This window comes from Carcharodon carcharias, chromosome 9 (genome assembly GCF_017639515.1).
Source record: "Carcharodon carcharias isolate sCarCar2 chromosome 9, sCarCar2.pri, whole genome shotgun sequence".
NCBI lineage: Eukaryota > Metazoa > Chordata > Chondrichthyes > Lamniformes > Lamnidae > Carcharodon > Carcharodon carcharias.
This window is the reverse complement of record NC_054475.1, coordinates 127,792,753-127,820,481: the sequence shown is the minus strand read 5'-3', so window position 1 is coordinate 127,820,481 and position 27,729 is coordinate 127,792,753. Positions and strand designations below refer to the sequence as shown.

The 27,729-nt window shown below is 46.3% G+C and overlaps 1 protein-coding gene across 1 annotated transcript in view; it reads left to right on the top strand.

Annotated features, from left to right (window-relative positions):
- The first annotated feature begins 5,310 nt into the window (after positions 1–5,310).
- The window catches only part of LOC121282468 (sodium- and chloride-dependent neutral and basic amino acid transporter B(0+)-like), a 57,089-nt gene continuing 34,670 nt past the window's right edge, over positions 5,311–27,729 (top strand). Inside the window, exons 1-3 of the mRNA XM_041196171.1 lie at positions 5,311–5,455; positions 24,441–24,572; positions 26,470–26,637. Coding sequence (XP_041052105.1) covers positions 24,467–24,572; positions 26,470–26,637 — 274 coding nt within the window. The 5' untranslated portion in view covers positions 5,311–5,455; positions 24,441–24,466. The remainder of the gene's footprint in view (positions 5,456–24,440; positions 24,573–26,469; positions 26,638–27,729) is intronic.

The following is a 27,729-nucleotide window of genomic DNA, read 5'->3' as shown; positions in this document are numbered from 1 at the left end:
ACAGAAGAATTGTTCATCAAGGTCAAAAAATGGACAAGGGAGAATTGGCTTTATGTGGGTTGTCACAGAATGACCATAAAACACACCCTCCACAGGACACAGTGAGTATTTTATTAAAACATGACAGTGAACTCACAGAACCACAGGATTTTAACGGCACAGAAGGAGGCTATTCGGCCCATCGTGTCTGCATCGGCTCTCCAAATGAGCATTATGACCTCGTGACATAGCCCTGCCTTTTCCCCATACCCCTGCACATTGTTTCTATTCAAATAATCATCTAATGCCCTCGTGAATGCCACGTTTAAACATGCCTCCACGACACCTCCAGACTGTGCATTCCAGACCTGAACCACCTACTGTGTGAAAAAGATTTTTCTCACATCGCATTTGCTTCTTTTGCAAATCATTTTAAATCTGTGGTCTCTCGATCTTGCTCCTTTTACGAGTGGGAACAGCTTTTCCCTATCTACTCTGTCCAACCCCCTCATGATTTTGAGCATCTCTATCAAACCTCTTCTTAGTCTTCTTCTCTCCAAGGAGAACAGTCCCAACCTCTCCAATCTATCTTTGTAACTGAAGTTTGTCATCCCTGGAATCATTCTTGTAAACCTCTTCTGCACTTTCTGCATGTGTTCATATCCTTCCTATAATGTGGCGCCCAGAAATGTACATAATACTCCAGCTGATGTCTAACGAGTGTCTTATATAAATTCAGCATAACCTCCCTGCACTTGCACTCAATCCCCCAACTGATAAAGCCCAGGATACTATACCCTTTATTAAATGCTCTCTCCCCCTGTCCTGCCAGTTTCAATGATCTCTGCACATATAAACCCAGGTCTTTCTGCTCCTGCACCCCCTTCAAAATTTCACTCCTTATTTTATAATGTCTGTCCATGTTCTTCCAACCAAAATGCATCACCTCACACTTCTCCACATTGAAATTCATCTGCCACCTATCTGCCCAATCCACCAACTTGTCTATGTCCTTTTGAAGTTCCTCCTTGCAGCTTTGTTTCATCCACAAACTTTGAAACTTTCCCCTGCACACCAAGATCTAGATAATTAATATATATCAGGAAAAGCAAGTGTCCCAATACTGACTCCTAGGGAATTCCACTACAAACCTTTCTCCAGCATTAAAAAAAATCCATTGACCATTACTCTCTGCTTCCTTTTCAGCAAATTTTGTATCCACATTGCTACTGACCCTTTCGTTCCGTGAACATTAACTTTCCTCACAAGTCTGTTGTATGACATTGTGTCAAATGCCCTTTGAAATTCCATGGACACCACATCAACAGCAATACTCTCATCAACCTGTTCTGTTACCTCTTCAAAAAACTCCAGCAAGTTAACTAACTTGATTTCCCCTTTAGAAATCCATGCTGGCTCTTCATTATCAACCCATATTTTTCCATGTGACTACTAATTCTATTCTCAATGATTGTTTCTAGAATCTTGCCCACCACTGAAGTTAAACTGACTGGTCTGTAATTGCTGGGTTTATTTTTACAACCCTTTTTGAACAAGGGTGTAATGTTTGCAATTCTCCAGTCCTCTGGCGCCTCCCCTGAGTCTTAGGAAGACTGAAAAATTATGGCCAGTGCCCCTGCAATTTCCGCTCTCACTTCCTTCAATATCCTTGGGTGCATTTCATCCAGGCCTGGTGTCTTGTCAACTTTAAATACCAATTGTTTATTCAACACTTTCTCCTTATTAATTTTGAACCCTTCTAGTGACAGAGTTTCCTCGTCTGTCACCATGGCTTGCGTAGCATCTACCTCCTTGGTAAAGACTCATGTAAAATTCTGAGAGGTGCTGATGATTTGGGGATTTTGATTGTAGTTAATTGGATAAGGTCTCTGTGGGGTTCGGTGGAGGTGGCCTGCAGCAGTGTATCAGGAATCCAGATGTTTCAGCAGCACGCTGGTCAGTGACCTTTTTTTTAACTGAATCACTGCATTTGCATCTGACTTTCAGGATTATCTACCAATTAGAGTGGGTGGGCATGATGATGACTCACAGCTGTCTGTTTTGGCTTCACTGTTTAATACAACACTGCCAGGGTCAGAATTGAAGCACTGCTGTGTCATGACAGAGCCAGGAAATGCACAGTTAGAGGTTCAATGTGGCAAGGCAACGTTACACTTCTCCGAGCTGTCCCTGGACATGACACTGTGGCCTTGCAAACAGGAGGAAGAAAGAAACTTTAGATAACAAGCAGGCATGACTGGAAGCAGCCCAGGTGGACAGCAGCAGGAGTGTGGTGCCTCGCTCCTGGATACAGAGCCATAAGAGGTTCAATGATCTGCTCAGAGCAGGAAAGGTGAGTGGTGTAGCACATGGAAGTATAAGCAGGCTCATTCTGCCTTCCCCAATCTTCTCCTGCACATTACCCCTCATAGCAACACAGCCTGCAGGTGCAGCCATTCCTCTCTGCTGTGGCACCTCTTCACATCATCATTTGATCGGTAACTGGTACAATCACCCTCATCTCTTTGCAGTGTCACACCCATCCTTCACAACGACCCTCCACATATTCTTCCATCCTCTCAACACATTTCACTCTTCATCCTTAAATGTCTCTTCTTTCTCTCCTTGCTGTACACAAAAGCACAGTACACCAAGAAGAGGTAGCAAACTGGAGATGGCTCTCCAGTCACCTCCACTTTAAAAGCTGTGAGCTGTTGGAGATAACCCAGGTCTCCACATGCCTGACCATTGGAGATGGAGAGAGAAGGGTCTCCCAATTGCCTGGTAGCAGAATTAAATATTACACAGCTCCATGGCATACAGCACTCACTCAGTCACTGAAATGTGATGATCTGCACAGTGATGACTTAGAACCATCCCAGTTTAGCCGTTCTAAGTGACTTTCATCCCTCACAGGTCCTTCAAGCTTCCCTCAGAAGCATGTACCAGTGGAGGATGAATACTCCTCAAAGGAGGTCACTCACACTGAGGAAGCACCATCACAGGAACCATGTGCAGTCTGCATTAGTTCAAATACCCGCACCACGGTGGGGCCACCAGGAGAGGTAGTGAGGTTGTCACATGTTGAAGTGCACATTACGGGTGGAATTTAATGCCCTCTCCCGAGCTGAGTTTGGTGGCAGGGGTGCGTTCAATCAGGCAGAAGGCTAGCGGGTAGGGACCCCACCACTTTCCCACCCTTGTCCTGAGTAAGCACACAGCACAATGCCTCATGGATGGCCTTCCCAATCCACCACCAACTGAGGCCCTTAAATGGGCAATTAATGCCTAATTAAGGGCCTCATCCCACCGCCACTGGTATTCAGACAACGGTGGGCGGGGGACTCGCCATGTCGGGAAAGCAAACCCTGTCAGGGTTGCTTGTCGGCTGCTTGTGGTGGTGGTGGTGGGGGAGGGAGGGGGGTGGGGTGGGGGTGGAGGGTTGGTCTCACTCATTCAAAGGCATTCAGTGCTTGATTGAGTGACCTGGCATTGGGAAGCGGAGGACCCTGCTGACAGCCACCTCCCTGCCCTTTCAGGCTCCTCCTCCTCATCCATCCTGCTCCAACTGTGGCTCCTCCTGCTTCCTCCTCCTCCTCTGAAGATGCAAAGCAGTTACCTCCTTCCTCCACCTACAGCTCTGGTCCTCGTTGCTGCGTTATGTTGTGCAAGACACAACAGTTGAAACCTTGTTGGTGCACACTGAAGGACATCCTTGATCGATCCAAGCATCTGAAATGCATCTTTAACAACCCAATTGCTTGCTCAATTTTAACTGATGTGATAATGTGACTTGTTTTGTGACCTTCCCCGTGTATCTGTGCTTGAGTTTCTCAGACGTGTCATTAGCCATATCTTTAGCCTTAGCTCCAAGGATCCATTCTCTGACTCTACCTGGAGGTGAAAATATCTGTGACAGAAGAAGAGTCAAATTGGGCTCAAAACGTTAACTCTATTTCTCTCTCCATACATGCTGCCAGACCTGCTGAGTTTTTCCAGCATTTCCTGTTTTTATATTTGTGAGGGATTTGACTGCTGCAGGCATCCTGTCAGCTCACTGGAAATCTTACACAAACATACATGATAATCTTTCAGTGGTTAAAGACTAGTTGAACATTTCTGTGGCATCCTGTGCAGTTGATGAATTTTGGCTGGGTGACCTCACAGCTCCTCGATTATCATGCGTGTACAATTTATGACTCTCTGGATCTATGGGCATCAAAACAGTGCAGCAAATCCGAGGACCCTCTGATGGCATCTGTCACCTGGAAGAAGCACTTGTAATAGTTATCAAATCTCTCAATCTGCACCACACCAGCAGGTCCCTGGAAGGAGGCAGACACGAAGACATTCAGGGCTCTGGTCAACTTGATGGCCACTGGCAATGGTTGCCCACCTGCCTCACTGGGAGGAGGTCTTCGTCCAGGAGGTTGCAAATGTTAGTGACATTTATTAGTCCCCCAGGGCGGGCACTGGTGCTCAGCCTATGCCCTGAGGAGGGGCTTTGATCTCCTGTGAGCTGGAGCTCTGCCCTCATCCCCTCACTCCTGGGAAGCAGCTTGGGGGGGGAGGAGAAGATTTCTGCTGCTCATGCTGCTGTTGCTCCTACCGCCTTTGGTGTTGCTTGTCCTGCACCTGTTCTGTATCTGAGGTCGAAGATAAAAGCATTTAAGTTGCTCTCATGCCCCTGTGAAGGTCACAGCTAGGAAGTGTAGCTCAAAGGCAAAAAAATTCCAAAGTAGCAGAAATGACTTCCAAAATATTGGGAACCACCTTCAAAGCAGTGACAGCATACTCCAGGACAAGTCAGGTGAGCAAATGTCTGACACTTAGGCAAAGAAGTCACTCTTAGATCTCAGTATTTAAAGACCTTCCTTTATGTCAGTTGCTCAGCTCCATCCATTCCCGTTGTCCTCTTGCTTTGCCTTACTTGGTGAGAAACTTGGGAAGTCCACATGCAGAGTTAAAGTCAGAATCCACAGACATGATGGGCTGAATGGCCTCCTTCTGCACCGTAACAATTATGTGATTAAGCAGCAGCGAACACGAAATTAACATATCGAAGCAGCAGACCTGCCTCTCCCATGGGATTTTCTCATTTGCTGAAGAACGTGTTTTTGTTATAGGCAGAAGTCAACAGCTTCCTGCCAAATTGCCGAGATGCCAGCAGTTTCAGCTGTTTTAACTTGCTGCCTGCATAGAAACCCACCCACCCTGATAGGTTAAAATTCTTCCCAGTGTTTCTTTAGTGTCTGAACGTAATGCTTATTCTGCCTGAGAAAGTCTAATTTCTGAGTTGGTCATTTCCTTTCTCTCCCCCAGGTTGTCGCCAGTGAACACGTGAGTGAGGGTGATGAGAATAAGGAGCGAGGCAACTGGTCGTCAAAGACTGACTACTTACTCTCATTGATTGGCTGTGCTGTGGGCCTGGGCAATGTCTGGAGATTCCCTTACCTGGCTTACAGAAATGGAGGAGGTACTGTAGTGAATCCAAAATACAGGAGAGTAAAAGGCAGAATTAAATTCATTGGTTTATTAAGAATATCAAATTGTATGTACTGTCCAAGGTAAATAAAACAGGATCAAAATTTCTTCTATATCGAATGATGAATTGAATGTCAAAGCTTTAAAATGCTGTATATTTATGAAATATTTTTCTTGGAATTGAACTGATGTGACAAGATTGTATTTATTTTGCGGAAAATAAGCTCATGGTGTAGGGGTAACATATTAACATAGATAGAAGATTGGCTGGCTGGCAGAAAACAGACAGTATGCATAAATGGGTCTTTTTTCTGATTGGCAGGATGATCAGCGGGATCATGTGGGATCTGTCCTGTGGCCTCAACTTTTTACAATTTATATCAATGACTTAGTTGAGGGGAGTGAAGGCATGATAACTAAATTTGCAGATAACACAAAGATAGGTAGGAAAGTATGTTGTAAAGAGGTCATAAGAGGGTTGCAGATGAATATAGATAGGTTCAGTGAGTGGACAAAAATCTGGTAGATGGAGTATAATGTCAGAAAATGCGAATTTGTTCACTTGGGCAGCAAGAATAAAAAAGCGGAGTATTACTTAAACAAAGAGCGGCTGCAGAATTCTGAGGTGCAGAGGAATCTTGGCGTTCTAGTGCATGAGTCACAAAAAGTTAATATGCAGGTACAGCCAGTAATTAAGAAGGCTAATGGAAAGCTATCCTTTATTATGAGAGGGATTGATTATAAACATAAGGATGTTATGCTTCAGTTATACAGGACATTGGTGAGACCACATCTCGAATATTGTGTGCAGTTTTGGTCTCCTTATTTAAGGAACGATGTAAATGTGTTGGAGGTGGTTCACTAGATTGACACCTGGAATTGGCGACTTGTCTGATGTAGAAAGGTTTCCACTGGAGCATAGAAGAATGATGGGTGACTTGATTGAAGTATATAAGATCCTGAACAGATCCTGGGGGTGGAAAGGACGTTTCCTCTTGTGGGTGAGTCCAGATCTCGGAAACACTGTTTTAAAATTAGGGGTTGCCCTTTTAGGACAGAGATGAGGAGAATTTTCTTTCTCTCAGAGGGCTGTGCAACTTTGGAACTCTCTGCCTCACAAGGTGGTGGAGGCGGGTCATTGAATACTTTAAAGGCAGAGGTGGATAGATTCCTGACAAGGGTAGTGCTGTTGTTGTCTGGCGCACTGACCTCTACCTCTCAGAGGCTGATCGTCAACTCGCAGACACTTCCTCCTACCTCCCCCTGGACCATGACCCCACCACTGAACATCAAGCCATTGTTTCCAGGATTGTTACTGACCTCATCTCCTCTGGAGATCTTCCTTCCACAGCTACCAACCTGATAGTCTCCTAACCTCGGATGGCCCGCTTCTACCTCCTACCCAAAATCCACAAACAGGACTATCCCAGCAGACCAATCGTGTCAGCCTGTTCCTGCCCTATGGAACTCATTTCTTGCCATCTTGACTCCATTCTCTCTCCCCTTGTCCAGTCCCTTCCCACCTACATCCGTGATTCCCCTGACACCCTACATCATATCAACAATTTCAGTTCCCTGGCCCCAACCGCCTCCTCTTCACCATGGACAGTGTTGTTTCATGCTCTCGTCTGGACCTGGAAAAATTTATTAATTTTGCTTCCAGTTTCCACCCCTCCATCATTTTCACATGGTCCATCTCTGACACTTCCCTTCCCTTCATTGACCTCTCTGTCTCAATTTCTGGTGATAGACTGTCCACAAATATCGATTACAAGCCTACCGACTCCCACTGCTACCTCAACTACAGTTCCTCACACCCCGTTTCCGGTAAGGTCTCCATCCCATACTCTCAGTTCCTTCGCCTCCATCGCATCTGTTCTGATGATGCCACTTTCAAAATCAGTTCCTCTGACATGTTTTCCTTCTTCTTTAACCGAGGTTTTCCACCCATGGTGGTTGACAGGGCCCTCAACCGTGTCCAGCCCATCTCCCGCACATCGGCCCTCACACCTTCCTCTCCCTCCCAGAAACATGATAGGGTCCCCGGGTCCTCACATATCACTCCACTAGCCTCAGCATTCAAAGGATCATACTCCACCATTTTCGCCAACTCCAGCATAATGCCACCACCAAACACATCGTCCCTTCACACCCCCTGGCGGCATTCCACAGGGATCGTTCCCTTCGGGACACCCTGGTCCACTCCTCCATCATCCCTTACACCTCAACCCTCTCCCATGGCACCTTCCCATGCAACATCTGCCCCTTTACTTCCCCTCTCCTCACTGTCCAAGGGCCCAAACACTCCTTTCAAGTGAAGCAGCATTTCACTTGCACTTCCCTCAATTTAGTCTACTGCATTCATTCATTCCCAATGCGGTTTCCTCTACATTGGAGAGACCAAACGCAGACTGGGTGACCGCTTTGCAGAACACCTTCGCTCTGTCCGCAAGCATGACCCAGACCTCCCTGTTGCTTGCCATTTCAACACTCCACCCTGTTCTCATGCCCACATGTCTGCTGCATTGTTCCAGTGAAGCTCAACGCAAACTGGAGGAACAGCATCACATCTTCCGACTAGGCACTTTACAGCCTTCCAGACTGAATATTGAGTTCAACAATTTTAGATCATGAACTCTCTCCTCCATCCCCACCCCCTTTCCGATCCCCCCCTTTTTTCCCCAATAATTTATATAAATTTTTCTTTTCCCACCTATTTCCATTATTTTTAAATGTATTGCCATCCATTGTTTTATCTCTACCTTTTAGCCTTTTTCAATCCCTTCCCTTCACCCCATCCCCCGCCCCCCCCCCACCACCACCACCACCACCTTCCCCCCCCCCCCCCCCCCCCCCCCCAACCCCCCTCCCCAGGGCTATCTGTACCTTGCTTGTCCTGCTTTCTATCCTTAATTAGTGCATTCCTTAGATAATATCACCACCTTCAACACCTCTTTGTCCTTTTGTCTATGACACCTTTTGGTTATCTCCACCTATCACTGGCCCTCTATCCAGCTCTACCCTCCCCTCCCCGCCTCCTTTAAGGCAGCTTATATTTCATCTCTCTTCTATTTTTACTTAGTTCTGTTGAAGAGTCATACGTACTCGAAACGGTAACTGTGTTCCTCTCCACAGATGCTGCCAGACCTGCTGAGTTTTTCCAGGTATTTTTATTTTTGTTTTGGATTTCCAGCATCCACAGTTTTTTGCTTTTCAAGAGATTCCTATTAGGCAAGGGAATCAAAGGGTATCGGGAATAGGTGGGAATGTGGAATTCACAATACAAGCAGATCAGCCTTAATCTTATTGAATGGCGGAGCAGGTTTGAAGGGCTGAATGGCCTAATTCTGCTCCTATTTTGTATGTTCATGTTGTCCATCCCAGGTTGTTCTGAGGACAAAAAGAGATGATTACATGGTGTGAAACTGAAGACATGTAATCTGACCTATTAAGTTTGACCTGTTAGCTGATAAGTGGCTGAGGTTTTACAAAACTGTGGTAGTCATTTTTTATTCCAGTTTTCAGGCTGCCAGGTTTTATTGAATTCAAATTTACAATTCATTTTGATGGGATTTGAACTTTTGAGCTGTTCGGGGAAGGTGAATGGAATGTTGGCCTTTATCTCAAGAGGACTGGAATACAAAGGGGAGAAAATGATTTTTATTTTTAGAGCTTCATGTCGGACCCATCTGGAGTGCTGAGCTCAGTTCTGGGAAACATGGGCTGGCGGGTTTGAAAGCTTGGAAAATCCAGCTGGTGGTGTCCCTCCCACCTACCCTCAATCTGTCTGACATTTTACAGGGGATGTGGGGGGAGTTGTCAAGACCTGGGGAGGAGGAGGAAGTCCCCAACCTTGTCCTCATCCCACTGACCACTGTAATTTCTCACTATCATGGCGACAAGTGCAACAAGTAAGTTTTTGCAGCATTCCCACTGTTGTGTCGACTCTCACTTCCCAGACCGAGTGCACATAGGGTGCACCGCTGACATTCTTAGAGACCATGGCTTGGTCAATCATGAGGCTGGAAGGTGCAAGTCTGAATGCTGAACACCTTTTTTTATTCATTCGTGGGATGTGGGCATCACTGGCTAGGCCAGCATTTATTGCCCATATCTAACTGTCATTGATAAGGTGATGGTGAGCTGCCTCCTTGAACTGTTGCAGTCCATGTGGTGTAGGTACACCCACAGTGCTGTTAGGGAGAGAGTTCCAGGATTTTGACCCAGCTTCGATGTGACTGGTTGGACATCCCTTTCAATGCAATGGAATGGCAATCAGGCCCAGGAGAAATATGGACATCTCCCACCTGCTCCACTTTACTCCTCCTGGAATCTGGTAGCTATTAAAGTGGCATGGGCACATATTCCACATTGTGCTTCCACACTTTGATTTCTCGATGGCATCATCCTGTGGTAGCTGATAATCATCTGTGTCTTCAGGTCCCTGGTCCTCCTGCTCTTCATCCTCCAGGAGCTCTCACCCTCTTCCATTTCTGCCCCAGCAAAGGACCACTTCTTTGCAGCGCCAGATTGTGAAGGGCACAACACAGTACGATGAAGCAGGATGCCCTATCTGGAGTGTATTACAGTGCCACACCTGGGCAGTTCAGACATCGGAAGTGCATCTTCAGAATGTCAATGGTCTGCTCAATTAGGGACTGTGTGGAGCTGTGAGCTGCGTTGTATCTCTCCTCCGAAGCACTCTGAGGACATAACACCTGTGTCATGAGCCAGCATTTCAGTGGGTACCCCTTATCCCCAAGCAGCCACCCCTGTAGACACTGAAGATCTTCAAATATCTGAGGTACCTGGAATTGACTCAGGATGTATGAATCATGGCAACTCCCAGGGTACCTGGCACAAACACACAGTATGTGCTCCTGATGATCAGACACCAGCTGAACATTCATAGAATGAAAACCTTTATGCTTGATAAGCATTAGGGGCTATTGCCATGGAGCACTTAAAGCCACATGGGTGCAGTCGATTGCACTCTGCACTCAAAGGAAGCCTGAGATCACTGCAAATGGAATGAATCTCACAGCATCACCATCTTCGCCAAGAGCAAACCTCACATAATGACGTGTCTTGCTGTTGCAGGCATCTGTGACTTTGATGCATCTATTTGTTGCAGACCGCGAGATGCCACACAGGTCCCTTGTGAATCCCTGGAATAATCTGTAGGCAAAGAAATTGAGGCAGTGGTGACCTTCAAGGCCAATGGCAGTAGACAGCCTCCCACTCCATGTGGCATTAGGTCCTATGTGATTTACCAGAGCTTGGGACAAGTGCAGACATGCATGGCATTGTCTCTCACTCACCTGTAAATAGGAGAGCCTTCTTCAGTAGGCCCTCAGACTAGTGAGTTGCCTCCGTGGTCTGGGTCTATCCTCCTGATTCTCATATTCTTGCTGTGGCTCCCCTCAGGCAGGTCTCCTCCTGAAACTGCACCCAGCACCATCTGTCCCTTCTTCTTCTCCTCCATTTTATTAGAATCCTAAAAAAAAGCAGCATTGCATCCTGAATCAATAACTCATTTGTCCTTCTCTCTGAAATGATGGATTGAATAGATTAATGAATAACAGGTGAACATAGTGAAGCTCACAATCTGTAACCAAAAGCAATTGTAATGGTCTAGAATGGCTTCTGCCCCCCTAGCCTTGTCACTGATGCAGCCTTGTATCTGAGGCACTAAGAGACACATCAGGTGACTTAAGAAGCCATCCTTAAGGCTTTACATCTTAATCTCACAGAGGCTGGAGAAGGTTTAAATGACATGTGTGACCTGACCTTGCTCAGTGCTCCAATCTCTAATCTGGAATACTCATTAACAATAAGTTGCTCATGTTTAATGATTGGATGCTCTTGGCCCATTGTGAATTCTGGAAAGCACATGACAGTCTGCCATTGATGGGATCCCATATATGCAGCACCTGCGCTTCCTTGACAGTTGCCTGCATTCCCAAATTTCACATTCCTAAAAGTTAATGTTGAAATGCAGTGACTGTGATGTTAAGCCAGTGACTCCTACATTTCCCTGTTACAGTGCAGCAAAAGGCTACCTTCTAAAAGAGGACTTCCTCCTTTCTCTCAGCTCTGACTCCAGTTTAATCTCATGGCAACAAGTTAGAGGGTGCCCCAGAAAGGTCTCCTTATTCCAGCAGAGCTCCCCTCCCACACTGCCCCAGGCTCCTGCTGTGCAGATTCTCTTCTACTTTCGATTTATAACTGCACCATTAATTTGGTGCAAGATGGTGGTTCTGCACTATTATTCCAGGACCAGCTTCAACTATCCTTCTCTCACTGTCTGCGTGCTAGAAGGTAGAGCTCACTCCTGTTATTCTCCAGCCTCCCCCAGTAATACTGGATCCCATTGTTGTTGTGGTCAACAAGACCTACACCCCCACCTTCGTGCCCATCACTGGTGACATGCCCATGCCCCATGTGGACCTTGCTACCCTTCCCGCCTAGAGGCTGTTTGCAAGGACACCTGCAGAGGAGACCCCCTCCCAAGAAAGCCGCACATCCTCCACCCCATTATTTCATTTCTCAAAATACAGGCTGCAGACACCACCCACATCCATTACCATCCAATCTGCAGACCTGTACAGAGCCAAACAAGTCAATGGACACGGTCTGTGAAAACACCCTGTGCATCAAGCTGTGCATTATCCCATATGAGCACACAGCCCTGGCCCCTTCCTGGAGCAGGGGTACAATGTGCATGCCATGCATAGCCATGTAGCGTACACCCCTTCCATGGCCCCATAGCATGGCACCCCAGGATTGTCTCTTCTCTCTCACTCTGCAGGGTGAGGCCCTCAGAGCCCAGGGACAGCCTATACTCTCAGTCCTGACTGTCAGCCCAAGGAATGTCTCTATGCCCTGACTCCAACCTGCTGGCCCCAGACCAAGGACTTGACTTTCAATGAGTTCCCCATTGTCCTCATGACTGAATACCACACTGTCTCCCTTTCCACCTACCCTCCCTTTCATAAGTCTCAGTGCAACCTATCCCTCATGTGCCACACTAACAGACAATACCCCAATGTTTTCATATTCCAGTGTCTGTGTGCACCCCTCCCACTCATATATGTGGCATCCCATCCGCCCCCTTAATTGGCAGCGTTTCAGTTTCCCTTGTTGGACTCCAAGCTTCCCACCCCTCAGTCTTCCCTCTGCTTGCCATCATTTCCCTTCCACTCCCACAAATCCCTTGCAATGCCTCCCTGCCCCTTTGGCCCTCGTGGGTATGGTATCTTACTCCCAGCCCATTGCCCCAGTCAAAATGCTAGTCTCTTTTTAAGCGTTCAGCTCTACCAGAGTACTGCTGCACAGTGATGTCCTCCAGGACTATGGAAACGGCCATCGGGAAAAACCAAACCTACACTCCCAGCAGTATGTCGTTTCACTGGCAATGCAATGAGACCGGTGCAGAATTGTGGCAGGTAGGCTAGGAACGTTGCACTCACTTGAAGAAGCGAGCAAAGTAGGGTCTGACCACTACACATCACCCCGTCTTTCAAACTGGCATTATTTCCTGCTAGCGTGACACAAGATTGGAAGGCACCATGTAATTCAGGCAAGCAGCATCGTTAATGAGCATTCATGAGATGGTAATGATGCAAATGGTATTCATGTCACGAGTCAGTGGGATACCTGATCCGCCATTCACCCGCCATCAGGAGAATTGCAAACTGTTTTCACACCACCTGAGAACCGATCTTATTTTTGGGCACCTGCGAGATTCCCCTCTCCCTCCCACCATGAAATTCACCACAGACAGGATGGGAAAATTCTGCCCCATGTTTTTAGTTAAAAGTGAAATGCATTGTATTAATATTATTATCAAACCAAAAGACATTTGCCTTGCCAGTGTGTAAATAGATGATTCACTACTTTTGTAGTTACTTTTCAAGTTAATTCTACGGATGTGGACATTCCTAGCAAGTCTGGTTTGGTAAATTGGTAAATTACTGTGGTGTATCCTGTAGATAATATACATTGCGGCCATGGTGTGCCAGTGCTTGTTGGAATATTAATGCAAACGGATGGGGGTGCTAATCAAGCAGACTGGATAGTTCTTCAGAGTTGTTGCAGCTGCCTCACCATCAGCACAGGAATGGGTGCCATGCAGCCCTGCATGTTCTAAGGCCTCCACCATGGGGGTCAGGATGGACACAAATGGAACCATTTACCTGTCTTGACCCATTCAATTTATATTATGGTCTTCTCTTACAAGCACAAAGATGAACACTAGCAGTTTCCTAATGGACATGAGCACAAGGTCTGTAATTGTGCAGCCCAGTGATCCATAGTAAGGGCACATGAATGCTTCCTGCAAGCTACACTTGGCAGCTTGTGGAGGTCAGCAATCACAGGCAGTGCTGCTTTCGTACTCTTACTGATCGGGCCCTGTGCCTCCTCACTCTTAATTGGGTAGGATCTTCCAACAGCCAGCCAGTTAGCCAAACCCTGCCTAGAGGAAGAGACACCCCCTTCAGTTCCCCATGAACACTGCTAGTGTTCATCTTTGTGCTTGTAAGAGAAGACCATAATATAAAGTGAATGGGTCAAGACAGGTAAAGGGTTCCATTTGTGTCCATCCTGACCCCCATGGTGGAGGCCTTAGAACAAGCAGGGCTGCATGGCACCCACTCCTGTGCTGTTGGTGAGGCAGCTGCAACAACTCTGAAGATGGGACCTCTAGTCTGGCCCTATAACTCCAGGAACTAGTTTCCAATGTTCATGTTTCCATATTATGTGTTACTCAACATCTCTTCCAATATCAGAACCAAGTCAAAGTCCCAGCCTTTAGAGTCAGAGTGCTGTGTGTAAGTCTGTAAACATTGGCCCAAACCCTTTGGTTCAACATTGTTTTCCTTTATTCATCCAAGGGATATGAGCTTCACTGGCTAAACCAGCATTTATTGCCCATCCCTAACTGTCCTTGAGAAGGTGGTGGCGAGCTGCCTTCTTGAACTGCTGCAGTCCATGCAGTCCAGGCACACCCACAGTGCTGTAAGGGAGGGATTTCCAGGTGCTCGGCCCAACCACCTTCCGCTGCTTCATCAATGACCTTCCCCCCATCGTAATGTCAAAAGTGGGGATGTCCGCTGATGATTGCAAAATGTTCAGCACCATTCGCGACTCCTCAGATACTGAAGCAGTCCATGTCCAAATGCAGCAAGACCTGGACAATACCCAGGCTTGGGTTGACAAGTGGCAAGTAACATTTGAACCACACAAGTGCCAGGCAATGACCATCTCCAACAAGAGTGAAACTAACCATCCCTCCTTGACGTCCAAAGGCATTACCATTACTGAATCCCCCACCATCAACATTCTGGAGGTTACCATTGACCAGAAACTGAACTGGACTAGTTATATAAATGCTGTGGCTACAAGAGCAGGTCAGAAGCTCGGAATCCTGCGACGGGTAACTCACCTCCTGACTCCCAAAGCCTGTCCACCATCTCCAAGGCACAAGTCAGGAGCATGATGGAACACTCCCCACTTGCCTCAATGACTGCAGCTCCAACACACTCAAGGAGCTTGACACCATCCAGGACAAAGCAGCCCTCTTGATTGGCACTTGATGGAAAGAAGGTCATTGATGAAGCAGCTGAAGATGGTTGAGCCGAGGACACTACCCTGAGGAATTCGAGCAGTGATGTCCTGGAGCTGAGATGACTGACTTCCAACAACCACAATCATCTTTCTTTGTGCTAGATATGACTCTAACCAGAAGAGAGATTTCCCCTTTATCCCCATTGACTCCAGTTTTGCTACGGTTCCTTGATGCCACACCGGGTCAAATACACCTTGATGTCAAGGGAATTCACTCTCTCCTCACCCCTGGAGTTTGCTCTTTTGTCCATGTTTGAACCAAGGCTGTAATGAGGACAGGAGCTGAGTGATCCTTGTGGAACCAAAACTGGGCATCAGTGAGCAGGTTATTGCGAAGCAACTGCTTTTTGATAGCACTGTTGATGACCGCTACCATCATTTTACTGATGATCGAGAGTAGACTGATGGGGAGGTAATTGGCCAGCTTGGATTTGTTCTGCTTTTTGTGCGCAGTACATACCTGACCACTTTTTCACATTCCTCGGTAAATGCCAGTGTTGTAGCTGACCTGGAACAGCTTGGCCTAGGGGCACAGCAAGTTCTGGAGCACAAATCTTCAGTGCTATTGCCAGAATATTGTCAGGACCCATAGCCTTTGCAGTATCCAGTGCCTTCAGCCGTTTCTTGATATCACGTGGAGTGATTCGAATTGGCTGAAGACTGGCATCTGTGATGCTGGGGACCTGTAGAAGAGGCCAAGATGGATCATCCGTTCGGCATTTCTATCTTAAGATTGGAGCAAATGCTTCAGCCTTGCCTTTTGCACTGACCTGCTGGGCACCCCCATCATTGAGGATGGGGATATTTGTGGAGCTTCCTGCTCCCTGGGAGCCTGTGCAAAAATCTTCAACTCTAACTCAGAACTTACACAGTTCCAATGTACCTACCTGAATAGTTAGTCAGGAAACCCTGGACAAAAAACACCTAGCCTAACGCCTGGGTAACTCCACAACCGACAATGCAACACCCCCCCACCCCACTCCAATAAATCACACTGACATGCAAACTTCCTCCGCAGCTGCCTGACAATCTAGTCCAATGTTAGCAAATGAATATTCTCTGAACAGGCTGCCTCATCTACACTCCTTCAGCTCCGGTCTCAGCAACTAAAACTTTTCTCGGCCCTGAATTTATTCACTGGCAAGGGCGCAATGCTAAGAAGGACGGAGCATTACCAGGTCAAGATTCTGTTGAACCCTTTAGTGGCTTCACTGAGGCTCTGAGTCATGGCGTTAGCATCCTATCTCTGGGTTCCCCTGTCAAACAAAGAAGGTGGATGGGATGTCACACTTATTCCATCAAAGTTAAACTTTCAACTAAAGGAACTTGGACATGTTAGAATGGGTCAGCTGGAGATGGAGTTTTGAGGCTGTAACAACCACAGAAATGGAGAGGAGACCTGGGAAGGCCGCTCTCTGGGTTGTGCACTCTGACCTGGAGGTCCAGCTGCAGGACCTGAGGGACTGCAGTGAGGTGAGCTCTCCCAAGGACTGGAGGAAGAGGGCAGCCTCTCCAACCAGGCAGCGTAAATGGAAGTGATCGAGGAAAGTCAGCAGCAGGAGTTGCTCCCACCAACCTGGAGACGGTGCACCAAGAGAATCCAAGACTTCAGGAGGGTGGAATAGTGAGTGTCATAATGCTTTGAGGTGCTAAGCCTCACACTCTGACTATCCCAGCATTCTCCTGAGCCCCAATCCTCAAAAAAACACACCTTGTAGGTCCATTCATTCCTCGCTCTTGAGTCATCTCACATCCCCATCGGAATCATACTCACCCTCATCCATTTGTACCCTCACACCAATGCCTCAGTCACCATGTCCTTCCTTCCTCTCCACATCCAATACATATACTCACACCATTCTGCTTTCACTCCCTGCAGAAGAAGGGAGCACAAAGTCCAGCAAGAAGCACAGACGCATGGAGTTTGCCTTCCAGTGCCAGGCACCTTGACAGCCACTGACAATGGGTACCCACCTCCTCCACTGGGAAGGAGATTTTATTCTACAAGGCTGCAGATGTCAGGAAAAGCTAGTGCTAGACATGTTGAGGGCACTGATCCCCTATCAGTACACCCTGTGTCAGGGTTGGGGCAGTGCTGGGGGCGGGGTGGTGGGGGGAGGGTGGTATCGCCTCCTTGGAACTGGATCTCTTTCTCCACCTCTCTCTCCCCTGTAGAGGGGCATGCAGTTGAGGAAAAGACAGTTGGTGTTGATGCTGGTCTTGCTCCTAATATTGGTGGTGCTATTAGTGTTAGTGTTCCTGCTTCTCTCGCTCTTTGTCAGAGGTACAAGATAGAGCTGCATAAGCTGCTCCCATGCTGTGGTGAAAGCTGGCAGCAGGAAAGTACAGCTGAAGGTAAGTGAAGTTCTAGACAGGTGAGTGACTTCAAAGAAGTTGGCAATCACCTATCAAGCAGTGGTAACTCTCTGAGGAGAAGTGTTTACTAACGGTGTTTATTTGGGAATCTAGCTAAGGAGAAATCTTTTGGGAAAAGTTGTAAGATTAAATGTAAGTGTGTACTGTAATCATGTGTTTACTTTTCTTTCCTCTTGTTAATAATTGTTTTAATTTAACATTTAAAGTGGGATCTTTACTTCTGACTTTGTTGCACATACCTTCTCATAATAAAAATACAAACTGCAAATCATTGTGATAGCTTGGCCAAATTTCCCATTGGAATTTGGTCAGTACGGCAATTACCACCTGCCATATCATAACAAGACCAATAGTGTTATTAACTTGTTTCCTACGTTTTCTGTTCTAAAGTTGATGCATTTAAGCAAGTAATTGCAGTTCCAGCCTTTATATGAAAAATGCGATGAGTTTTCACAGAGCCATATAAATAAATGCAATTAAGGATATTGGTGTGTGGAACATCCAGAGGCTACGTTTGCAATAACCTGGGGCAACTTGCTTTCTAACACATCCTTGTGATTCTGTTCAGCAGAAAGTGGTGGAACTATTAAACATGGATTCTGCTTAAACCTTCACCATGGATAGGAGCTGAGAAAGAATACATGCACTGAAATGTTTTGCTTTTCCCTTTGACTCCATTGGATCCACCACAGCGTGTATTTGTGCCATAAAAGCCTGGGGATATTTTTGTCCCATCCACAGTAACCAGAGATCCAATGTGGATACTGAGCCTGTGAGATGAACAGTGGGAATCCAATAGGAACTTGTACCAGTAACAATCAGTTCAGAAGCCTACAGCATTGTTACGTTAGCCCCACATCTAAGTGTTGTTCCTCGAGAAGGAGTCTTCACACAGGTAGATGGTAATCACAGAATCACAGAATCACTGTGCAGAAGAGGCCCTTTGGCCCATCGAGTCTGCACCAACACGTGAGAAACACCTGACCTACCTACCTAATCCCATTTACCAGCACTTGGCCCATAGCCTTGAATTTTATGACATGCCAAGTGGTCATCCAGGTACTTTTTAAAGAATGTGAGGCATCCCACCTCCACCACCCTCCCAGGCAGCACATTCCAGACCGTCACCACCCTCTGGGTAAAAAAGTTTTTCCTCACAACCCCCCTAAACCTCCTGCCCCTCACCTTGAACTTATGTCCCCTCGTGACTGACCCTTCAACTAAGGGGAACAGCTGTTCACTATCCACCCTGTCCATGACCCTCATAATCTTGTACACCTCAATCAGGTCACCCCTCAGTCTTCTCTGCTCCAACGAAAACAACCCAAGTCGATCCAACCTCTCCTCATAACTTAAATGTTTCATCCCAGGCAACATCCTGGTGAAAGCAAAGAACTGTGGATGCTGGAAATCCAAAACAAAAACAAAAACAAAAATACCTGGAGAAAATCAGCAGGTCTGGCAGCATCAGTGGAGAGGAGCACAGTTGACGTTTCGAGTCCGCATGACTCTTCAACAGAACTAATTAAAAATAGAGAAGGGGTTAAATGTAAGCTGGTTTAAGGGGAGGCGGGGTTGGGAAAGAAAAGCTAGGTAGAGGGCCATTGAAAGGTGGAGATAACCAAAAGATGTCACAGACAAAAGAACAAAGAGGTGATGAAGGTGGTGATATTATCTAAGGAATGTGCTAATTAAGGGTAGAAAGCAGGACAAGCAAGGTACAGATAGCTCTAGTGGGGGTGGGGGAAGGGCATCGAAAAAGGCTAAAAGGTAGAGATAAAACAATTGATGGAAACACATTTAAAAATAATGGAAATAGGTGGGAAAAGAAAAATCTATATAAATTATTGGAAAAAACAAAAAGGAGGGGGAAAATCAGAAAGGGGGTGGGGATGGAGGAGAGAGTTCATGATCTATAGTTGTTGAATTCAGTATTCAGTCCGGAAGGCTATAAAATGCCTAGTCAGAAGATGAGGTGCTGTTCCTCCAGTTTGCATTGAGCTTCACTGGAACAATGCAGCAAGCCAAGGACAGACATGTGGGCATGAGAGCAGGGTGGAGTGTTGAAATGGCAAGTGACAGTGGGTCTAGGTAATGCTTGCAGACAGACCGAAGGTGTTCTGCAAAGCGGTCACCCAGTCTGCGTTTGGTCTCTCCAATGTTTGAGGAAACCGTATTGGGAGCAACGAATGCAGTAGACTAAGTTGAGGGAAGTGCAAGTGAAATGCTGCTTCACTTGAAATGAGTGTTTGGACCCTTGGACGGTGAGGAGAGAGGAAGTGAAGGGGCAGGTGTTGCATCTTCTGCGGTTGCATGCAAAGGTGTCATGGGAGGGGGTTGAGGTGTAGGGGGTGGAGGAGTGGACCAGGGTGTCACGGAGGGAACGATCCCTATGGAATGCCACCGGGGGGGGATGAAGGGAAGGTGTGTTTGGTGGTAGCATCACGCTGGAGTTGGCGAAAATTGCGGAGGATGATCCTTTGAATGCGGAGGCTGGTGGGGTGATAAGTGAGGACAAGGGGGACCCTATCATGTTTCTGGGAGGGAGGAGAAGGTGTGAGGGCGGATGCTCGGGAGATGGGCCAGACACAGTTGAGGGCCCTGTCAACCACCGTGGGTGGAAAACCTCAGTTAAAGAAGAAGGAAAACATGTCAGAGGAACTGTTTTTGAAAGTGGCATCATCAGAGCAGATGCGACGGAGGCGAAGGAACTGAGAGAATGGGATGGAGTCCTTACAGGAAGCGGGGTGTGAGGAGCTGTAATCGAGGTAACTGTGGGAGTCGGTAGGCTTGTAATAGATATTGGTGGACAGTCTATCACCAGAAATTGAGACAGAGAGTTCAAGGAAGGGAAGGGAAGTGTCAGAGATGGACCACGTGAAAATGATGGAGGGGTTGAAATTGGAAGCAAAATTAATAAATTTTTCCAGTTCCCGACGAGAGCATGAAACAGCACCGAAGTAATCATCGATGTACCGGAGAAAGAGTTGTGGAAGGGGGTCGCAGTAGGACTGGACCAAGGAATGTTCCATATACCCCATAAAGAGACAGGCATAGCTGGGGCCCATGCGGGTACCCATAGCCACACCTTTTATTTGGAGGAAGTGAGAGGAGTTAAAGGAGAAATTGTTCAGTGTGAGAACAAGTTCAGCCAGACGGAGGAGAGTGGTGGTGGATGGGGATTGTTCAGGCCTCTGTTCAAGGAAGAAGCAGAGAGCCACCAGACCATCCCGGTGGGGGATGGAGGTGTAGAGGGATTGGACGTCCATGGTGAAGAGGAGGCAGTTGGGGCCAGGGAACTGGAATTGTTGATATGATGTAGGGTGTCAGAGGAATCACTGATATAGGTGGGAAGGGACTGGACAAGCGGAGAGAGAATGGAGTCAAGATAGCGAGAAATGAGTTCCATGGGGCAGGAACAGGCTGACACGATCGGTCTGCCGGGACAGTCCTGTTGTGGATTTTGGGTAGGAGGTGGAAGCGGGCCATCCGAGATTGGGAGACTGTCAGGTTGGAAGCTGTGGAAGGAAGATCTCCAGAGGAGATGAGGTGAATGACAGTCCTGGAAACAATGGCTTGATGTTCAGTGGTGGGGTCATGGTCCAGGGAGAGGTAAGAGGAAGTGTCTGCGAGTTGATGCTCAGCCTCTGCTAGGTAGAGTCAGTGCGCCAGACAACAACAGCACCACCCTTGTCAGCGGGTTTGATGACAATGTTAAGGTTGGACCTGAGAGAACGGAGTGCAGCAAGTTCAGAGAGAGACAGGTCAGAATGGGTGAGAGGAGCAGAGAAATTGAGATGACTAAATGTCACACCGACAGTTCTCAATGAAAAGATCAAGAGAAGGTAAGAATCCAGAGGGAGGGGTGCAGGTGGAGGGAGAATATTGGAGGTGGGTAAATGGATCCATTGAATGGGGAGAGGACTCCTGCCCAAAGAAGTGAGCACGGAGACGAAGGCAGAGGAAAAAGAGTTCAGCGTTTTGCCGAGCCCGAAATTCATTGAGATGTGTGTGAAACTAAGTCCTATGCTGAGCACTGAATGTTCAGCGTCGGAGAGGGAAGGTCACGGGGTATGGTGAATGCACAGCCGGGGCTGGGATTGGAAGACGGGATGGGGAAGAGGGACAGGCAGGGGTAGAGGGTCCTGGATGGGTATTGGTGTCGATGAATTGTTGGAACTTGCATTGCTTTGCACTTGAGAGAAAGAGAAAAAGTTACTTGTTGAGGTGTCGGATGAGACGAAGAATAAAATGAAACTGGGGGCATGCACAGCTTTGAAAAAAGGTGCGGCGGTGCTGCTGGAGGGTGAGGTCGAGTGTGTTCATATGGTGGTGCATGGCACTGAGCGTGGATCTCCGAATGTGACGAGAACAGCAGTCCAAGGAGTGTTGTATATCCCGGAGATACCTATAATCCTGGGTGGGTTCGAAACATGAGGGATGGAATTTCAGTTGAAATCCACGTGGGGTAAGTCGGAGACGGAGACAGTCACTGAGGAAGGAAATATGGCTGTGAATCGGGTTTTAGTAAACACCTTGTCAAACACCAGGAGAGAAATGGAAAGCAATGAAGATGAACAAGGCAAAAGAGAGATACGAAAATCCTGACGGAGAGAAGAGCAAAACTTCTTCAAGGTAGGCATTCCTTGAAGAGATGTGACAGTCAATTAAACGCAGAGATAAAAGCAAAGAACTGCGGATGCTGGAAATCCAAAACAAAAACAAAAACAAAATTACCTGGAAAATCTCAGCAGGTCTGGCAGCATCGGTGGAAAGGAGCACAGTTGACGTTTCAAGTCCGCATGACTCTTCAACAGAACTAATTAAAAATAGAGAAGGGGTGAACTATAAGCTGGTTTAAAGGGGGGTGGGTGGATTGGGACAAAAAGCTAGGTAGAGGGCCAGTGATAGGTGGAGCTAACCAAAAGAGGTCCACTCTGCCATCACCCCCTACACCTCAACCCCTTCCCACGGCACCTCCCCATGCAACCACAGAAGATGCAACACCTGCCCCTTCACTTCCCCTCTCCTCACCGTCCAAGGGCCCAAACACTCATTTCAAGTGAAGCAGCATTTCACTTGCACTTCCCTCAACTTAGTCTACTGCATTCGTTGCTCCCAATGTGGTTTCCTCTACATTGGAGAGACCAAAGGCAGACTGGGTGACCACTTTGCAGAACACCTTCGGTCTGTCCGCAAGCATCACCCAGAACACCTGTCGCTTGCCATTTCAACACCAGCTTATATTTCACCGCTTCTCTATTTTTAATTAGTTCTGCTGAAGAGTCATGCGGACTTGAACCGTCAACTGTGCTCCTCTCAAACACCCTGCTTTCATGCCCACATGTCTGTCCTTGGCTTGCTGCATTGTTCTAGTGAAGCTCAACGCAAACTGAAGGAATATCTTCTGACTAGGCACTTTACAGCCTTCCGGACTGAATACTGAGTTCAACAACTTTAGATCATGAACTCTCTCCTCTATCCCCACCCCCTTTCCGATTTTCCCCCTTCTTTTTGTTTTTTCCAATAATTTATATAGATTTTTCTTTTCCCACCTATTTCCATTATTTTTAAATATATTTCCATCAATTGTTTTATCTCTACCTTTTAGCCTTTTTTGATTCCTTCCCCCCATCCCACCCCCACTAGAGCTATCTGTACCTTGCTTGTCCTGCTTTCTACCCTTAATTAGCACCTTCCTTTAGATAATATCACCACCTCCAACACCTCTTTGTCCTTTTGTCTGTGAAATCTTTTGGTTAGCTCCACCTATCACTGGCCCTCTACCTAGCTCTTCTTGTCCCAACCCACCCCCACTTAAACCAGCTTATATTTCACCCCTTCTCTATTTTTAATTAGTTCTGCTGAAGAGTCATGCGGACTTGAAACGTCAACTGTGCTTCTCTCAAACATCCTGGTGATTCTCCTCTGCACTCCCTCCAGTGCAATCACATCCTTCCTATAATGTGGCGACCAGAACTGCACACAGTACTCCAGCTGTGGCCTCACCAAGGTTCCATATAACTCCAACATGACCTCCCTACTTTTGTAATCTATGCCTCGATTGATAAAGGCTAGTCTCCCATATGCCTTTTTCACCACCCCACTAACGTGCCCCTCCGCCTTCAGAGATCTATGGACACACACGCCAAGGTCCCTTTGTTCCTCAGAACTTCCGAGTGCCATGCCACTCATTGACTACTTCCTTGTTAAATTACTCCTTCTAAAGTGAATCACCTCACACTCTTCAGGGTTAAATTCCATCTGCCACTTATCTGCCCATTTGATCAGGATTTTCCTTGTCAAAACTATGAGACTTCATGGGATTTAGAGTCAATGTTGAGGACTCCCAGGGCCAGCCCCTCCTGACTGCTTACCGCTGTGCCCCTTTGAAAAGGCCATACTCAGGGATGTAATGAACGAGTCTGGAATATCAGCTGAAGGGAAGGCTCCAATACATACAAAGTTTGATTGAAAAATATTGTTGAGGTTCAGGGCTGGTGGGATCTTTATAGTTACAATGATATAGTTACTCACATTGATGTTCTATCATTTCAACGATAATGATTGATCCTCCATTCCTGCGAGAAATCAAAGGAAAAGGTTTCTGCGGGAAACACAGACTATGTTTTCATCTACAGAAAAGAGCACATAATAATATCTCTGTAAACTCGTTGGACTGTGCTGAAATAGAGCATTCACTTTGTGTCAGTTAATCTGAGAATCTCAAGTGAAATGAACTGAAGAGCTGGGAATATTGTAATAGGATAAAGAGCCTGAATGTTGTTTTTGAATGTTTAGTATTCAGATGTTGAGTAAAATTGCAATCTGCAGTCACACTGTTCTGTCAATGGCAATTTTAGTTCGTGTTAATGTGAAATATACAGTTTTTTAACTTCCACACCAAAATTGTGTGAATAAATCTAACATCCATACAATATATTTCAGCTTTCCTTTACTATATTTTCCAGGTGCGTTTCTTATTCCCTACACACTCATGCTGGCACTCATTGCTATGCCAATGTTTTTCTTGGAATCTTCCTTTGGGCAGTTTGCCAGCCTCGGACCTGTTGCAGTGTGGAAAGCCGTGCCAATGATGCAAGGTTAATATTCATTTAGCAAATGAATAAGAGTGTTAATTCGCAGTGGTGTATGGAGGATGAAACCAGCCTTGCTGGTATCCTGTTTGCAATCTGATCTGCCATTTGCTTTTGCAAAGACAGATACAGAGAACAGACATGCAGCAAATGTAATGTTTTTATCTTTCATTCTCAGTTTAGTCAGATATTAGACCCAATACCTGGAGACCCCTCTACCTGTTACTGAGTCATTAGCATTGATGCTATTTTTATGTTTCATTTTTCCAAAAGAAGTGACAGTGCATTGAAATGTTACTTGTTTGATTTAGATGCAGCAATAGGCTTGCCATCACATGACTTTTCCAATGCTCCAGCCATTTGCCAGCCAATTGCTGTCTTCCTCGGCCAATTGGAAAGCAAAAAAACTCATTGCCCAATTGGATGATGGTTGATTGGCAGCCAAGCAATCTTTTTTTTTTCCATTTTCAGTATATTTATGTCTGGTGAAGAGAAATGTTCAAAGAAAATCTTTTTTGTCAATCTTTTTTAGTGTCCCTCTGGCCAGGATTTTACAGCCCTTTCCACCCCATGGGATATTACAGTCCCGCCAAACTGAATGGAGATTTAAATGGCTCGCCACATCCACCGAGGGGAGACATGCCATGGCGAGGACCTAAGTTCTTTGCCTGTGATTTTTCTCCAAGGGTGCACACAGCAGCGCCCTGGAGATTGATCTGCAGATCCTCTAGTCTCCAGGCCAATCCTGGAGGGTTGGCAACCCTATGCAGCAATAGGCCACTGAAAGGGATTTAAACATGTGGGCAAATATTTTCCATTGATATCAAGTGGAGGATGGAACTCAGTCTCCCTGTGTATAGTGATGTGCCTGTCTCATGAGAAGCTTGATGAGAAAAGTAAACACATTGAGAAAGTTTTGAGAGAAAGAATGAGAGTTGGTGTGCTATTTAAAATTAAAAGAAACTAATTGACACATGTACCTCAACAATGCAGCTAGTCTTGGGCAACAGCTCTAGAGCTGTCTCTGTGACTTTAGACCAAGAAGGATTCTGTCACTGATTGCCAAATGTTCCCGAAAAGCACACATGTGGGCTATGAACATTGGTGAGGACTGGACTGGGCCAAGTTAGGATGTTCCTCCAAGTTAATAGTTAATGATGTTCATTGTTTAGCTTCTTGGGTGAAGAATGTTCACTTGGACAGAAGACTAGAGGGTATGCAGCACCTGTGGGAACAAACCCCAGAATGGGTTAGAAATGGGGTAGGAGTTAACAACCCACTTGCATCATTTAACAACTTCCTGCTTATTTTCTTTGAGAATGAGGAAGTGATCAGAAAATCCATTTACCCCTAATTATTTCATCAACTCATCTATCCTGGTAATGCTCACAATTTCAGTCGATAAGCCATTTTATGAGGACAGAGACTTTATTGCTGCTGCAGAGAGCTGTGATGAACTTGCCCATTAAAATCAGACAAATGAAGTGCTATTATGTGGGTTAGTCCTGAGGTTAAATTGTTTCTCTGTAGATTACAGCTAGTTCTAAATTCCTGAATTTCCCTGGTCATGAAAATGAGAAGGAAATGCCTGTCTCTCTCTTTTTATCTTCATATGTTATATTTCTCTAGATTATTTTGCCAGGAAGTCTGACTTCTGAATAGGATAAAAGCATAACTTTGATATTTTTATATTAAAAAATTATATGTTTTATTCATTGTATTAAACTGCTTGGCAGCTTTCCTAATCTATGCAATAATTCTGAAGCCACATAAACATAGAGATAATGACAGAAATAGCTGATAATAACAAAATTGGCCTGCCTGACCAGCTGAATCCATTTGAAAAAAAATTCAATATTAAATAAATGCTAATTGAAGTTCCTGCTCCTCATTCTATTTTAAGGTGTGGGGATCACTATGGTCCTGTCCAGTACAATTCTTGACATCACCTACAACTGCGTCATCACCTACAGCCTGTACTACTTGTTTGCTTCCTTCCAATCCCCACTGCCGTGGGCAGACTCCTGCAGCTGGTGGAGTGCAGATGAAACATGCAGCAGGGGTCTCAAAGGTACTGTCTTCACTTCAATTGGGTAAGGTATTGGGCTCTCAATGATCTGTCTGCTAGGCACATGCACCTGGTTGTAACTTCCCTCCACTTCAGCCTGTGAGACATGAAGGAGTGTCATCAGTCACTAGAACAGGGAGGAAGCCTTTTGCTAATTCTGCATCATTCCACTGGACACCCCAGTGGTGAGCATATTTGCTATTATTGAATTGTGCTCAAAGAAAACAATGTGACAGGATACTGAGGCAGGAATTGCAGATGATCTACACATTTCAGGAATTGAAGCCTTTCTGTTGATGTAGCTTTGTCGCTTCTGAAAGGGAAATTCAGTGCCATTTGTGTTCTGTCCATTGCTCTGAGCAGATTGGGGAAGCCAGCAATTCTATGGTTCAGTGTGCTCACCATTTGCTTCATCCTGGGCCAAATGTTCCAGTTTCCAGACTATCGGAGACCTGACGTATGACTGAAGAGGTACGCGGGACCATGCAAATGTCCTCACACGCGGTACTCGGTGGGAATTGCCCAGGAAGTTTAAACTTCCAATGGGCAATTCCCCTGCTCCCTGGATCCTCCACGAAGATCTCCAATTCCTATGCTAAAGTCAGAGACTTAGTACAGTTCTGCAGTACTTATCTGGGTAGTTACCCAGGAAAGCTCAGACAGATTAGAATCTGGTCCAACACATGGGTAACTGCACAACTAACCCCGCCCCCCCAATCACTCCACAAGCACCCGACTACACCCCTGACACCACCCAACTTGACTATCCCCAAGCCAACACAACTAAGCCTCGACTCCACCCATTGCACCCCCAACCCTGTGTTCACCTTGAGGAAGAGCAGATCAACTGACCAGAAAGAAAACCGATGGAGGCATCATATCTTCTTCAGAAAATGAATAAAGTCACTCACTCTCAGGCTGCATTTACAGTATCGGAGGAAGAAGTGAAATGGATCCAGAGACCCGAGTCTCAAAAAGTGAAGCCCCACAGGAGATGGCTGCATCGCTTTCACAGATACTTTGTTCAAAAAGTGTGTATATACCCAGATTGGCATACCTGGGATGCCGGGGAAACTGACTTTGTTACAATTGGGA